This window comes from Dermacentor albipictus, chromosome 8 (assembly GCF_038994185.2).
Source record: "Dermacentor albipictus isolate Rhodes 1998 colony chromosome 8, USDA_Dalb.pri_finalv2, whole genome shotgun sequence".
NCBI classification, from domain to species: domain Eukaryota; kingdom Metazoa; phylum Arthropoda; class Arachnida; order Ixodida; family Ixodidae; genus Dermacentor; species Dermacentor albipictus.
Window position 1 is genome coordinate 36,059,919 of NC_091828.1, and position 16,004 is coordinate 36,075,922.

Sequence of the window (16,004 nt, forward strand, 5' to 3'; positions counted from 1 at the left end):
CATGGACGTGGCCGGCAGAAAAATTCACTAAATTCACTGCTTCCTTGAGATTCCTTAATCAACATAAGACAATTTTCTCTTCGCAGAATTGCAAAAAAGGTCTTGCTGCTTGTTTCATGGAAATTTCAGTTGCATCTTGATTAGTTTTGCTCCTCCTTCGGTAATGCGTGAGCAACTACAGCCATAAATTGCAACGTTGAAGTAATGGTAAAGCACGAACTGATCTTCAAAACACGAAACAACTTCGCAGAGACTATAAGCGCAGTGTAGCCTAGAAAACCTATAAATTTTGTTGAACTGCGTTGAAAAATAAAAATAAAGATATTCATTCTCAAACTTCTATTGTTTAGCCCGTTCTATTCAGCGCCTACATGAATTTTAAATTGCTTTAGACGGAATGTCTCTTCATTGAAATCTTGCGTATCTGCTTGCATATTTCATGCATAACACTTCCACCGGAAACGCAGTGCAACGGAGGCTAGTACTGCAAAAACGCCGTTTCTTGCTCACACTGTTTCGACTGCAGTCGAAACTGAGTGAACTGACTGAGTGTGAACGCTACGGGCTAGGCGAAACACTAGGTGACATTGTAAAGCGCAGACAGCAAGCTTTCCAATGCAATGTAATTCACATGCGTCCAACGAACGCAGAAAGCTCAGTGTCTCCGCAAACAATGACTAAAATGCGGAGCGCGTGCCGCCTGACGGGCACCGCCACCTAAGAAGCGCATAGGTGTCATCGGAATTTTTTTTTTTGTTTTGCAATTTTCCCTGTAATAATTAGGTACGTCAACGCATGTCTTGTGGGTAGATTGCAGACATCGCTTGCTGATATCATTATTCTTCATCCTTATTCGACAAGGTACTACACTTTTAAAGAAGAAATATGATTTCTCGCGACGTCTTATTTATTAAAAACTGCGCTTGTATGGGCGTGTAAGTAACTTGTGCTTTTCTTGTTAGCTACTGACCTCTTTATAGCATCTGGTGGTGCAAATAAAGCGCCGTGGTTTCTCAGTGGCCATGGTGTTGGGCTGATGAGCACGAGGTCACGGGATCAAATCTCGGTCACGGCAGCTGCACGGCGGCTGCACGGCGGAGGCGAAATGCGAAAACAACCGTGTACTTAGATTTAGGTGCATGGTGGATCCACACGACGGACGAAATCCGTCTTTTCCGCGACGGACTGCGCAACACGTGACCTCGCGTCACGGATTTGTGCCGTCCGTGCGTCGTCCGCGACCCCCACGGACGGAAAATGCCGAGCTATTTTTCGCATCCGGATTTTGGGGGACGAATGCTGCGGATTTAGCCTAGCATGCTCTACAGTCTGGCAGCAAGCGCGGCTTTGGGATCTTTCTGAAACAGCTTCATCGCTGCTAACACCATTCGTGTCCAATTCGGACAAAACAACAGCCATTGCGGCCAACCGCCGTTTCCTTTCGATCTCCATTTTCATTCAGAATGAAAACACCTATGACAAAGTCTTTGTTACACCGATGACGCCATCTAGAGTGAGTAAAGACAAGCAATTATATTAACTTACGGCCACTGAGATCCGCCCGGGCCGCCGCAACATCTTCGAGGCCATGTTCAGCCAATACAGCCACTCTAAGCCTACACGCTGAGAATCTGAGTATCGCTTTCGGAAACGGTGTCCACTCATCACGAATACATTGCTGTCGAAGCTTCTGGACACAAATATAAGCCAAATACAATCCTCAGTTTGAAAGTTACGGGCCACACAGTGGACGACGACGACTTGACAGGTTCGAGGCGGACGGCAGTCGCTTCGGGCCACCTCGGGCGTAGGCGCCATCTTTATTTTTCCGGCGCGGTCGGCTGCTCAGTCCGTCCGTCGTCTGGATGCGCTTAGCAGCCGGACGGGCGGCGGAATAAGCGTCCGCGGCACAGATAGTCAAATTGGTTTTGGCACGTAAAACCCCGTATTTTTTTTGTTGTACAAATACCTAAGATGAAAAAGAAACAACCATGTCTGCTTTGTTTTTTTTATGCGTGCCTGCGCCATGCCGCTTGACCGGGCAGGTTTAGAAACACCGGTGGCTTTTCTTAGGTATCTGCTAGGATTCGTTGGTACGTGACAGCGCGAAAAAAAGAAACACAGAGACAACAAAAGCACAGCACGAGCGCGACAATCCGCAAACGCACAATCTTTTAGGAACCGTCATTCAGTGGCCAATTTTACGCTATCACTTTGCTCCTGACCGACACAGCAGGAAAGTGACTCTGCGAGGTTATATTTATTATAGCCTTGTTAACCAGTTTCTATTTTTTTTTTCTTGCTGATCGGAATATGGTCGCTTGCATGAACAGGGCACTTCCAGTAAGGTCAATGTATTCGCCGGTTTTGTAGGTCGAAATAGAGGAATAGAAAATATCCAGATCACACGCACTGTGGGAATCGATGTAAGCGAAGGTTTCCGTGCTGAACGCTTTGATTGACGATAATTAGGGGTAATGTTGACGGCTAAAGCTTAATTTCTTGAACGTTTAGGCTAACACGAGGGTGGTGAGTTGATGTTGAACGTTCCCTTGAGTGCACCACTGCTGTTCGTCTGTGAAGTACACAGAACACACAGGGAGAAGTGTTTCCTTGAGCAGCTGTTATGCGCCATAGTTCATAACCTGTGAGAGGATTGAGCGTTGTCATTGCCTTACATGGCACATCGCATGTGGCAGAAGTATTACACTTGAATTGAATCAGGGTCTGTACGTGCCAAAACCACACTCGGATTATGAAGCACGGCGTAGTTGCGGACTCCGGATTAATTCTGACATCATGATGTTATTTAACGCGTCCCAACATCAAAGTGCACGTGAGTTTTCATTTCACCCCCGTCGAAATGCGGCTGCTGCGATTGGGATCAAATCCATGACCTCTTGCCATGCTCTAGCCGTAAAGATAACGCAGCGGGCACAGAAGTGTTGATTTCACAGTCTACCGCTTCCGTAGGGTCGCTTGGACCCTGCGGTGCGCTTTAATTAATGCGACTCTGCTTCTGGGAACCCTGCGTATGTTGCCCGCTTGACATATTTGCGCGGCGCTTGTTTTTCAGAAATAGCAGCAACGCAGCAGCGAGCTTATCCTGTGCCCCCTCTCCTTCTCTCCTCTCTACAGTTCTATCTGCGCCCGCTCTGGCCTCGCACGTCCTCTCTGGCCTCGTACAGAAAGGGGAGCGCTGCAGCTTCTGCAATGCTTCTGAAGAGAGTCACGGATAATTACAGCTGACAAGCGGAAAATTTGGCGACGGCCAGGGCGCCCCAGAGGGTATTGTGCGCATTCGACGTGGTGGGGTGAGGCTGAGTTTCTCCCGTCGCCTTTCCTATCTTACTCGCGCTTGTCATCTATGTACAAGCTCTGAACCACCCCCCGACGCGGTGTGCGCGACAGCAGCAGTGGGAAAGTCTAAGGAAGAGGCAAAACAAGTTCGCTTTAAAAGAAGTCATGTCAGGCTTGGGATAATGAGGTTGTCATACGAGCATAAGTTACGAAAGTTCTAGGTAGGAGTAGTTTTTTTTTAATTATGAGGTTTTACGTGCCAAAACCACTTTTCGATTATGAGTCACGCCGTGGTGAAGTGCTCCGGAAATTTTGACCACCTGGGGTTCTTTAACGTGCGGCTAAATCTAAGTACAGGGGTGTTTTAGCATTTCGCATCCATCAAATTGCCGCCGCCGTGGCCGGGATACGATCCCGCGACCTCGTGCTCAGCAGCCCAACATCATAGTAGGCGTAGATACGAGGATTTCATTAGGAGGTGTTCCAAACAAGAAAAAGGCGCTCCGTTAGCGCCAAATCAAATGTCAGCACTTGCCCTTATTATCCGCTGCCGTAGCTTTTCACAGCTTTCAGCGAGACACTGACATATTGGAACCGAGCAGGCTGTATAAGTACATCTGCTCTGCCTACAGTCAGCCGGGAAATTTCGTGGCTTACACTGGACGTTGGTAATAAATGGAAATATTTTTTTGTAGGTGTTGTCAATTACAGTTTGTCTGAGTTGACTAGCATTCGAGGAAATCTTTTTTTTTTGTCACCTTCCGAATTTAGCATGTAGCCTTAGAATGGCGGCCGGCCTAGGTGGGAATAAATACGGTATTCACATGGTCCCATTTCTCTTTTCTACCGTGGGTGGCCGTAAATACAGCACTACTACTACAGCACGGCTGCGTCCGCACCCGTGCTGTAGTAGAAGTCAACACCGCGACGAATGCTTGCACGTGGATTTCGCAAAATTTCAAACAGTGCAAAGAAGACGATACGTGAACAGAAATATAGGCGTGCTCATAAAGCGCGCATACACGAATTAACCAGCCCCAAAGCGCCTTTATTACTTCACGTGGGTTTATTCGTTTTTTCTTGAGCCGCGAGCGAACAGAGTATTCACTAGAGGATGCACTCTTATTATTATTATTTTTTTTGCAGGTGCATTGCTGAGCTTGACACCTCCATTGCCACATTCAAGTTAACGAAATGGAATTATTGATTACTTCCCAGCTTGCAGATGCTGAAAAAAAAAGCGTGCGATACCATGCTTTTTTTCGTTTAAGCCACCTTTGTCGGTTTGCTGCAGAACTCTTCGTGTAGCCAAAATCGACCTCTCCCGCCATGAGTACCGAATTCAGCAGTCGCAAAAAATCTTGCTGTGCAAGTGCTGCACAGCAGTCCGTAGAACCTTCCCCATTTTCCAGCATCGCCTTAAGCATCCTCGAACCCCGCGCTCCCCTCTATTTCACAGAATAGCCGTCAAGACTATTGATTCGCCACAGTGCATTCCCTCTGGATGTCCCCCCGCAGGGCGTGGCAGAGCTTTGACCCCTACACGACAGGAAATAGGCGGAGTAATTATGGGATTTTCTTCGCCCTCATACGTCCTCGGTGGCGGGCGAAAATATTGCCTTTGACGAGCACTGTCATCTGTAGACACGAGGGAAATGCTAAGGCGAAACTCAGCAGTCGACTAACCCGTATGGTCACCTTTTCCCGTGACTAGTTCGACTGTGCACACACCTGCCGTGTTGTGCGCTTTTGTTTGCCTCTATCGTGTGTGCGATAGAGGCAAACGATATCGCGTGACAAGGAACTACAGTAGTCAGCGCACGTGGTGCCTGCCCCAGTGCGCAGACCGAGTGGCGCAAAACCATCAAATTCCGCCGCGAAAGAATGCGCAGTCAGGCTGGGGATCGGCGAGCCTGCAGCATCGCCTGAAGCGATATTCTCGGAAGAATAATTAAGGTGAACTCGACACAGCCAGAGACGAAGCACAAAAATAAAAAAAAAGAAGGGCATGCGCTAGCACACGCAGTAGTGTCACGTTTCTCTGTCCTATTTATATTGTGGGCGCGCAGTTTGTGTGACGTTTTATAACTTCAATGGACAAATTATTTGTAGCATGTTTTATTAAACGTTTATATGTTATCATAAATAAAAGTTGAAAAAAATCCTTTTCTCTTTTCCTGACGGTGAAAGACGTTAAGATAATAATATGTTTTCAAAGCTTTTCAATTACCCCGAACCCCGGTGAATAATTTTCATCATCTGCCTAGTGTTCAGGGTGCAACCTATAAAAACTGGCACTTTTCGGCGCTTGACGGAGCACTTACCATCTAAAAAAACGCACTTCAAATAGCTGAGAGATAAAATGGTATTGCCTGTCGGACATGGAAGATTATCGTTTTTTTTTTGCTCTTCTTGGTGTGTACTCGTAGTTCCGGTTCAACGTAGTCCATAAAGAGGCGTCATTAAAGCGGTGTGGTGTCACACATTTGTCACAGCGTCCTACACAACACGCTTTCGAGCCCTGTTCCGCTAAACCATTTTGGCGATGCGGCTTTCTTTCATTGCGATATGCGGCATCGTGCAATGTAACACAGATGTCGCTAGAGTGTTCATCAATCAATAAATACAGAAGTACGTAACTCTAGCGAGAGAACAAGCTAAAACGGATCTGTAAGCACACCGCCTGTCTTTTTGTTGCTTAGAGCATCTGCTGACGCGAATATTCGATTTCAAACCACGTGGAAGAGCCACTGATTCTGGCGCTACAGAACGCTCCAAATTAAACGAAAAAATATCGATAGTGAGCTCATTGGGCATGCCTATCCAAATGTATGGAATTAACATACCGAAATCCCACTGTGGGTGTATGTGGCACACCGTAAAGCTTCGAGTCTACATGCAATTACTCAGTGTTGGTTATATTCGGGCAAAACATGGTATACGCGCATTTATACGTTACAGTACGTTGGAATGTGGCTGGCGTGACCCAGTGTGAAAGATGTCTTGGACGTTGGCAGGAGAATGCCATAGCCATGCTCGCGGCCACCGAGGAGCACGGTGTTTCAACAGTTATCTTTCCGGGGGGAAGAGGGGGGGACTCCATGCATCCTGATCAATTAGACGAAGGCGAGAGCTGATGCGAACACGTTCTTTTACTGCAGCAAAGTAATGCTCTTCACATCCGTTACACCGACATTTAAAAGCTCTGAGCGTGGGCAGTGCAATATGCGACCTTACAAGTACCAGCAGTCCCCCACCTTGTTATATCCTCCGAAGCGAACAAGCCGAAGAGCAAGGAGGAATAAGAAGACATTTCACCGCAAAATTATACTAAGATAACTTATTTCTTATGACATACTATACATTATAAAACTCGCACTTCGCTAGCGCAGGTTACTAAGAAGAAAATTGGCGATTTAAAGACCTCTATTGTCTTACTATGGCTACAAGTACGTAATAACTACCTAATACAAGTACATAATACCTACATAATACCCGGCCACATTAGTTTAGGGACCACGTGATCTCAGAAAACTTTCCAACCCGAGCAGCCTGTAGCAGTAGCCAGTAAAACTGCATACGACAGTGTTGCTAGCATTTTTTAGTCAAGTCCCGAAATGCAAATACCAGGCTGCGCTGTGAGGTTGCGGAAATATTGAGGTTTTTCTCAGATTTAGAGGTATGTAATATTTTGTGGCCCGGTGTACATGATGGCGGTAGCCTGTATTAAAAGCTACGACAAGATTTGGTAGCCTCCCAAATCGGTGTAAAGGAAACGCGCGACATAGCTGCAAACTGCATGGAAAGAACTCGTACGACACTTAGACAACCGAATATCCACATGCCATGAACACGCGTTTCTGCATGTCATATATCGTCATTCCTTGCATTGTTGGTTGCAGATTATTGTGTTTAAATTGAACATGAACAACAAGAACATTTGGTGTTCTGGCTTGATAAATCCTAAAATTACCCGTTTCGCAGAAACAACAGGTGCCATTATACACATAGAAATTCACGTTGGCATGCATCACATGCTGGGCCGCGAAAACGATATTTTATCCTCCTGGCCAGTTTGAAGCCCGGGTGTGCAATTTTCCATTGTATGTTGCTCGGATGATACGGCAAATACTCATACACTACACGAATTAAGGGCAATGAATATTACACACTCATTGTTGATTTTGGACATGAATGTAGTAAGCAAAGCAACAATATCCTATAAGTTGATTAAGTAATTACTTTGCTTAGTAAGCTACTGATGTATCACAGTCCTACGTTTTCAAGAGGTCATAATCATTATCAAGCAAAATTCTGTAGTCTGATCAGCCTGCTATAGCTGGGATGCAAAAGACGAGTACAAACTACAGTATGGCATAGCTAGAATAAGGCCTTATCAGTTTTTTTTCGCACTGTCATTGGCTTAACGCGGTAGAAGCTTTCTGGCCCACAAATGACTTTGCGGCACCTATTCATGTGATTTGAATTCCTCTGCGCCATCCATCCTCATGCATTCAAAAATATGTAGAGGCCTCTATAATCGTAATCGGGCGCAATCTGTTTGTAGATGTGCATACATTTTATCGATTGTCATTTTGTTTTGGGATGTCGACATCTCTTATTCGTCGAAAGAAGGTTTGCCAAAATACACCGATCGAAAAACTTGAAGCGAGCTCTACAACCAAAATCGGAAGCCTTATGCCTCGCCACGTGGTTCGAAAAGGAGTGGTCTTGCCAGCGGAAACGCTGAGCTACATCTAGAAAGCTCGTGCATACGTAATATAGTTTCAGCGTGTTCGCATGCTACAGTGATGCGGCTGCTTTCGTCGATGATCGAGGAAACCGCGATCCCCATTCCATTTCTCCAAACGAGAGGGAGTAAGGGCTTCTCACCATGCCGCATATTTGTAACATTATTTCTGACATTATGCGGACCCAAGTACAAGTAGCGTGGGCATCGTAAAGAAAGCAGAGTGAGAGAGACAGATGCTATATTTTATTGATCCTGACGAGGTTTGCCCCGTTTGCATTCCTAGAATGCTGCTCCTGATGGGTAGGATGAAAAATGAAATGATGTGCATGGTTCACAGCATATATACAGAACACACGTGAAGCACACCGCAACACTGAACAAACTAAAACATCTCAATGTTTCCAGTGCGTCGGAGGAAGTTCAAAAGTGCTTTCGTTGCACGCGATGCTCAAAAAGCTTTAGTCTACGGGCCAAGCAGGTGTCTTAGCGGAAGGAACGAAAAACACGGTGGGAGTGAATAAACAACAGTAATTTAATTTAATGTGATTTCAGGTAATGTAATTGAATGTTCGAGCTAAGCAAATATAGCCATGCATTTACGTGAAAGAAAAACATCTCGAATGTGTCTGTGCCGGCAAGCTAAGACCCCAGGGCATAATCATGATGGTTAACGGTATGTCTGGTTCGTTAAGTGGGACATAAATGGTAAAAAGTTCCACTGCCAGTTCCTATTGATGAGCGAGCTAAAAGTCTCTAATCGCAACTATTTGGGAAAAAATCTCCAAGTCAGCTTAATTGCAAGGCTGTTTTTTAACAAAAAATATCTCGTCTAGAAAATACATTTAACCTTGTAAGTATGGTCACCAACTCCCACCTCGTCGCGGATGCCCGAACCCAAAGGCATTCCGAGAATTCATCCGAACATTTTGTTTCCACCTTGCTCCAATGCATGCTACACTTGGCTACTGCCATACTTCTTCGCCGTCCAATATGCAAAAAAACTTTCACTATGTCAGAGTAATAAAATTATGACACGTTGAATTTAGGTGATCAGGAATAGCCATCCGGAGCTCTCGTTATTGTGGCGTGTAATATCAGTCCACCTGTACTTATTCAGGAGAGATTCTGTCTTTTCCGGGGCCATCAATAAAGGTGCAAAATAGTACCTCGCTTTATTTGATAAGACCATAAGGCCTATCTATCGAATGCTCTCTACGGTATAGGAGCTGCCCCTAATTTTCGTCAATGCGTGCGATCACACCGGAATGAAACATGAAGATGAAAAAACAAACCAGAGAATGAATTTTCTTTCCCGCTTTGCCTGTTTCACTCATACAGGAAGTGTTTGATGTATTCATATAGTTCTTCTCTATCTTTCTCTCTCTCTCTAATTTATGCCACCCCAATTTTGCGGACAGAGCGCTTTTAGCGCCAGACTGGACCACGATAACATATACTAAAATAATGCCTTCATATCAGTAGCGGTGTCAATTATTCCTTTCCTGTGTCTACTTGTTTGATAGCTCATACACTGTAACGAATGATTTCAGGTCTTTCTTGGGGGCTAAAGTTTTCAGTATACAGTAGATATAAGACAAGGTTTCCGGCCCTTAGCACGAATTTGACATTGTGGTGCTTGCATTGCGTGCGCGCTGCATATGTGTGTGTGTGCGTGGGTGTAACATGATGGCACTGATGTGCCTACTTTGTTACACATGCAAGACAACGCCCTGTTTAAAATAAAAGATAAGTAAATAAGTTTCCTTCAGCCAAGCGTGCGTTTGACAAGGACGCCCTAGACTGCATCTGCCACAGAGCGTCGTTTATCCAATCTCTCTCGCGTGCAAAACGTTAGGTATTGAACGTGTTCAACGCTTCACTGAGGCGCCTAACGAACAGAAGTAATCTCCAGAAAGCCCCACGAAAACATTTGTGAGTTCACTGTCCCCATTGCAAATAATTCATTGAAAGTTGCGCTAGACCAAAACGAAGGCCAGGCCACGTGGCTGGTTCTGCAGCGAAATAAATTTCGTGATTTGGGCACGTGTGCTTGAGCACACCGTCAGTCGCTGTTTAATTTAGAAATGTGTCTTAATATTTCGCTGCTCTGCTTGCAATATATATTATGGTATTCTGCCATTTGCGTTTAAAGAGAATGGCGATGAGAACGTAGCGTGGTCTGGCCGGTGAAGGCAAAGTGTCTGAAGAAACGGAGACCACTCGAACGACTAATCACAGGTATCACAGATAAAATGTCGACTAACTACGATTTTAATCTATAATAGTCGGGACTGCAAATTTGAAGCTTAGCAGATGATGATGCCCGTTTCAGAGTATATATATATATAAGGGGACTAGCGACAGATTGTATATTGCAGAATTCTGACAATAAATCTCTGGCTAAGTACAGTCACTGATATCCCTTTGCTTATATTTCCATGTGTACGTTTTGTTAATTTGACGAAAAAACGCGAATAATCTTATATCTAACAGCACAACCCTTATTTTTTATGAAAAGCGCCACACCAATAAGCTACAATTTCATGTATGGCAGTGTTGAATGCGTTTAGGCGTCCAAAGAAAGAAGTGTTTTCTGGAAGCGCTGTGAATTAGCAACTTTTTTGCAGTAACAAATCTTAAGCAGAAATACTATGACTGGCACCGCTTTTAGGATATCTAACTAAAACTTGCTGGGAGACACAATGGCATTCGCGTGAATGCTATTCAGGAAAGCCTCTGTCTAATAGTTTGGTGTGATTTATTGAGAAATCTAACACCTCTTTTAACAGGCGTTTGCGACGGATATATTTCGACACTGGCCAAGGCGCGGCTTCACAACTGTTAGGCCTCATTTTCTCTACTGAATCCCGTTCAGTAGAGTGAAACGTTTTGCAGCGAATGTATGAATAATTACCTGAATGCTGCTATTATGATGCATATAACCACCACCGTTCGCAAAATTCTAGTCGTAGAAAACCACGATCACAACGTACAAAATTAAAATGAAAAGAAACCACGTGGCTTATGAACACACGTGCGCATCAATGAATATAGTTCGGCCATACAGTGCTAGGCCTCGGCATAAATAAAAATTTCGAACCCAGTACCTCAGTCAGCTTTGGAAGTTTACGTGCACGACTCACAAATTTTGGGATTATGTGCATAAAATTCCTAGGTGAAAAAAAAAGGAAATGCGCTCTTTGAGCCTACAGCATTATATGCCGTCGAAAGATGCATGAAAGCATGTTATTTTGTTTTAAGAAAGTTGGTTTGCCTAATAAAATGAATCTCAGCTGCACCACTGGAGATGCTTTCAATTTTCCCTTACCTGGTTCAAAATTTCAGTGTTAGAGCTTGAACAAAATAATTTCACAGGAACAACTCTTCTGGCCGAATAGCGTTTTCGGACATTTAGGCTGTTGTCGCATCCGTCAAAACGAGAATATTCACCCCGGCATTTGCACGGTTTTTCTCCTACCCTCACCTGAGTTATCGCGATCGAATAGATTGTTTGCGAATAAAACATTATTTGAATTACCGGACGGTAATTCAATCAATACACAGCGCTGCTAATTATGTTTTTTTTTCATGCCCCCACGTTTCCTTTTTTATTTGTTCCATGTTCACTGCTTTGTTTCATTAGTGTAAATGTTGCACGTGCTGGTTCAAGCTTCCGTCCAAGTTACAATACTTTATCTGTATAAAGAGTAGCCACCGAATGTGCATACTACAGTTCACCAAATAAATGTGAAAGACAAATTCGGCTTGCGTAGCGTAGCCTGGGCTGAACACCACGTGGTATAACCAAGATATTACTGCACATATTTATTTTTGTCCTCTCTACAGCAAGTAGCGATCATGTGTTCCATGAGAGACAGCGGAGCACAATTTAATTTATTGGAAGAAAGCAAAAATAATAACATTAACGTTGTGGCGAGGGAGCCCTTAGGCTGCTCATTCAAAAATGCACGGCCTGCTTCTAAATCAGCGCGAGCACACGCAGCGCGTGGAAGCATGGCGCAAATGCAACTACTACACATAGCAAAGTGTACAATCCAGCGGGTTTGTTAACGCTCATTTGTGAACAGTGCAAGTGGGATGAACTAGGCGGGAATAAATAATTGCCAAATAGATTTGCTCCAAGGTGCGGTTGCCTGAGTCTGTCCATGCACTGGCCGACCTTTCCATTCATGGACGTTTTTCTTTGGAATAAAGATTTAATTTGCCTGTCAGCAAATTCCTTGTGTACTTCCTCCCATGGTCGCTTTATTCAAAAAAAGCAGGCTACACCTAATGCGACCAGCGCAAATGCTGTTTCGACACGTATTCGCGGCCTGCGTAAGCGTTGTTTCCACCGATGAATTGCAACAAATATGCTATCCCATGGCGCGAGAGCAAAAACTGCACCGTGATTCCCAAAACACTTCCGCTTGAACTATTTGCAAGAATATGTGCCTACTAATTGTCATTTTGAACGTACGAGGGCAGCGCAAAAGACCGAACGCCAGATGAATTTTCTGCGTGACATCTGAACAAAAAAAAATTATTTTCCATGCAAACAGTTTCACTTCACCGTTAAAGATGCCGTGCGTACAAGGCATTCTTGAATATTCGTGTGTAGAATGCGCAAATGGAAAATTTATTGTTCTACATTTTTGCCTTCTCATCCAATTTATATCAATTACTGCAAATATGTGCTCGAGTTAGTGCTTGTGCAGAAATTACACGGGCGCGTCACTGGTAGTCAGGCTATGGACTCAACTGAAATGCTCAAAACATTGCATATGTATTGGAACGGGCTAAAGCCTTAAATCTAATTAACAAAAACATGAAGAATTCAAGTTGTATTTAATGCAGCCGGTAATAATTACTTCGTTTAAATATATGTGAATATGGCCGCTAAACCAGCAGATAAATAGTTCGTTGACCTCTGAATCAATATTTCACATCAAATTTAAGCAATAAAAATGTTTCATTACGTTTATTTTTCGATGTCCTTTCACTCAGGGTGCGTATGACCATCCCCGACTACAAGTGTAATGATTGATTTCCCAAATGGAATGCGATTCTGGAAGTTGGCTTTAGAGTTTGTCTTCTTGACCCGCGGCTACTCTTAGACCGTTTTCAAGGTCTGGAATTTTTTCTGTAGAACGAAGACAGGGAAATCCCTTGATGCGAGCAAGAAGTTCACGCGTATTGTTTGCTCAGTGGGAGACGGAAAGGGGGGATGAGCACTTGACTGCGGTTTGTTAGAAAAAGAGAAACCTGCCTTCGGCAGTACCCCTGCTAGTCGTCGTTTATTCCCTTTCACTTTTTGCCTGCCTTATCTTTCTTTTCGCTAGTGCGCTTTATTCCTGCCCCCTGTTTCCTGCTTAAACATGTTGCTCTTCTCAGAATATGTTCCCCTACTCAATCCGAATGCTAAGCCCCTGACTCGCTCTATCGCTATTGTATGCAGAGAGAAGGCGGCGCAAGTGAGAGAAGGTACGGGTTTGGGCTAGTTCGTGAAGATTGTTCGCGTACTACTTGGAACGAGGAGAGGGGAACGATAGACACAAGCGGGCTTGACACAAGAGGGGACACAAGAGGGGACACAAGAGGGGACACAAGAGGGGACACAAGATGGGACACGAGAGGGGGCACAAGAGGGGTTAAAGTGAGAGAGGGGAAAGTGAAAATTGCCAGCGACGTCATGATGGCGCCTAAAATCACGTGTTCCTTCCTCCTTCCTCTTTCTCCCTAACAAAGGGAACAGATCCTTTAAAAGCGCACATTTCTTTAGCCAACAACCACAGCTCTCCAGCTACCATCAAGATGAAGCTGTCTACACTCCTCACTGCAGCCGTCCTTGGGCTCTACGTTACGGGGGCCGCCGACGCCCTGTTCCTGACCAGCTTGGCCCTGCTCCCGATCACTGCGATCACAAGTCTCGGCGGCATCGCCGGTCTCAAGCTCGCACTCGCCATGAAGATCCTCGGCATGCTCGGCTGGTGGAACGTGAGTCGCTACGGTGTTGGCCTGCGAGCCGGCATAGAAAGCAGCAAGCTGCCCGATCGCTTCGTGCCGCTTCCCAAGCCCAAGAGCATTTTCTCCGGCCCGACGATCTCGGTCCCTATTGCTGCGTTGCCGTACTTCCTCGGGGGCCGCGTCCAGCGGCCGCTCAGCATCCGGCTGCCTGTCAAGGACTTCATCATGCTCGCGAACGCCACCACCCAATTCGATTCGGCCAAGGTCAATTTCTCGACGCGGGGCTCGGCGAGCGTCAAGGGAATTAAGGGATCCGCACTTCACGCCTCTGGAACGCTGAGGAGCCCCTTGCTCAACGTGGAGTCTCAGCAGAAGGCAACCTTGCGCGTAAGTAGCCACGTCAGTTGTTCCTACATGTCCTGATTTCTTTGTATCTGCGTTAACAGTTTCTATAGTTAACGTACTGTAAAGCAGCCGACTGGCTGTTTCCTTATGACGCTGTCTTGGCTTCTACACATTCAAGCGTCTATGACTATAATGAATACGTGGTGTGTTCCCTCCTTTTGGTCTAGTGTTAGCATTTGCGTGCCCACAATGATTTGCTTTCGACACTCAAAAGCAGCCTTCACTTGCATAAAGGCCAGTGAATGATAAATTTCGGTGAAATGTTGGGAGGCAACGTTTCACTTGCTTAAGCAGTTATAGATGATCTAATTGAAAGCATCGCTTCTTCAGTGTTAAGCACCGCACGAAGTTATTCTGAAGCCTAACTTCCTGTTTTTCCCGTGTTTTCGCAGGGCCGACGCAGCATCGAAGGAGACCCGCAGGTGATCAAGGACGCTGTCAACCTGGTGCACGAGTTGGATAGGGACCGCTGTATACTGCGGCTTTCGTGCGAGGTCAGTGCGGACGCCTCCAGCTACGGTCCATACGGCCGCCGCGTCGCGTCCTTCATGCGCAGTCTCGGACCCATAGGCAGAGACTCGGCCTTCGTCGACTTCGAGAAAGCCTACAGGCAAGGCAGGTCCTACGGCATGCCTGGCTGCACCCAGACGTACTCTTCATGCAAGGTGGACCTCAAGGCGCTGGTGGCCTTTGTGCAGTCATCTTGATCTGCGATGCATATGAAGATGCATCAAGATCAAGATGTATCAAGATATTATCTTGATCTGCTACCTGTATCTGCTGATACCTGTACCTGTTATACCTGTACCTGTTATACCTGTACCGTATCTGTATACCTGTACCGTATCTGTACCCTACCTGATACCTGTATCTGTACCTACCAGCACCTGTATCACCTGCTACCTGTATCACCTGCTACCTGTATCACCTGATACCTGTACCGTATAGATACCTGTATCTGTACCTGATCTGCTACCTCAAGATGTATCAAGATATCACCTTGATCTGCTACCTGTGATATGTAAATAGTGTATATATTCTCTGTAAATAGTCCGAAATAAAAATTTAGCAAAATCACATCTTGCCTGGCAGTGTGTTGATGTAGCCTATCAGTCTCTTCGACTTGTGGCTCTCGACCTCGCGTGCAACTCGCGTCTTCGTATGCCCATCACAATCACGTGACCCATAATAAGGTAGAGAGTATGGGTCACGTCGTAGTGGCGGACTCCGGATTGATTTTTACACCATGGCTCTCTTACCGCGGATGTAGCGCGGTGGCGAGTGCATCCGCGACCTTGAGCCTGTGTACCATAGCGGCAAAGCTGTGGTACACATAGCTTTGCCGCACATTCTGCTTCTGCATGCCGTGCAGAAGCAGAACATATTTGCATGCTGTTTACTTTTTAGAAATAGCAGAAACGCATGAATATATGAACGCATCTATATAAACTATAAAAAGGCAAAAAAATATATCTAAAAAAAGGCTGTAAATCTTATACATTACAAGGCACACACTCTAGACCAACGTGGCGAGCCTGACGACTTGTGATCCCACCGCTGGAGAAGATAGTCGTATATG

General features: G+C 45.4%; 1 protein-coding gene across 1 annotated transcript; it reads left to right on the forward strand.

Moving 5' to 3' along the window:
* The first annotated feature begins 13,852 nt into the window (after positions 1-13,852).
* LOC135901530 (uncharacterized) lies at positions 13,853-15,176 on the forward strand. Its single transcript, XM_065431368.2, has 2 exons — positions 13,853-14,407; positions 14,818-15,176. The coding sequence occupies exons 1-2, from the start codon at positions 13,868-13,870 to the stop codon at positions 15,130-15,132; spliced, it is 855 nt and encodes a 284-aa protein (XP_065287440.2). The 5' UTR covers positions 13,853-13,867; the 3' UTR covers positions 15,133-15,176.
* Positions 15,177-16,004: the final 828 nt, after the last annotated feature.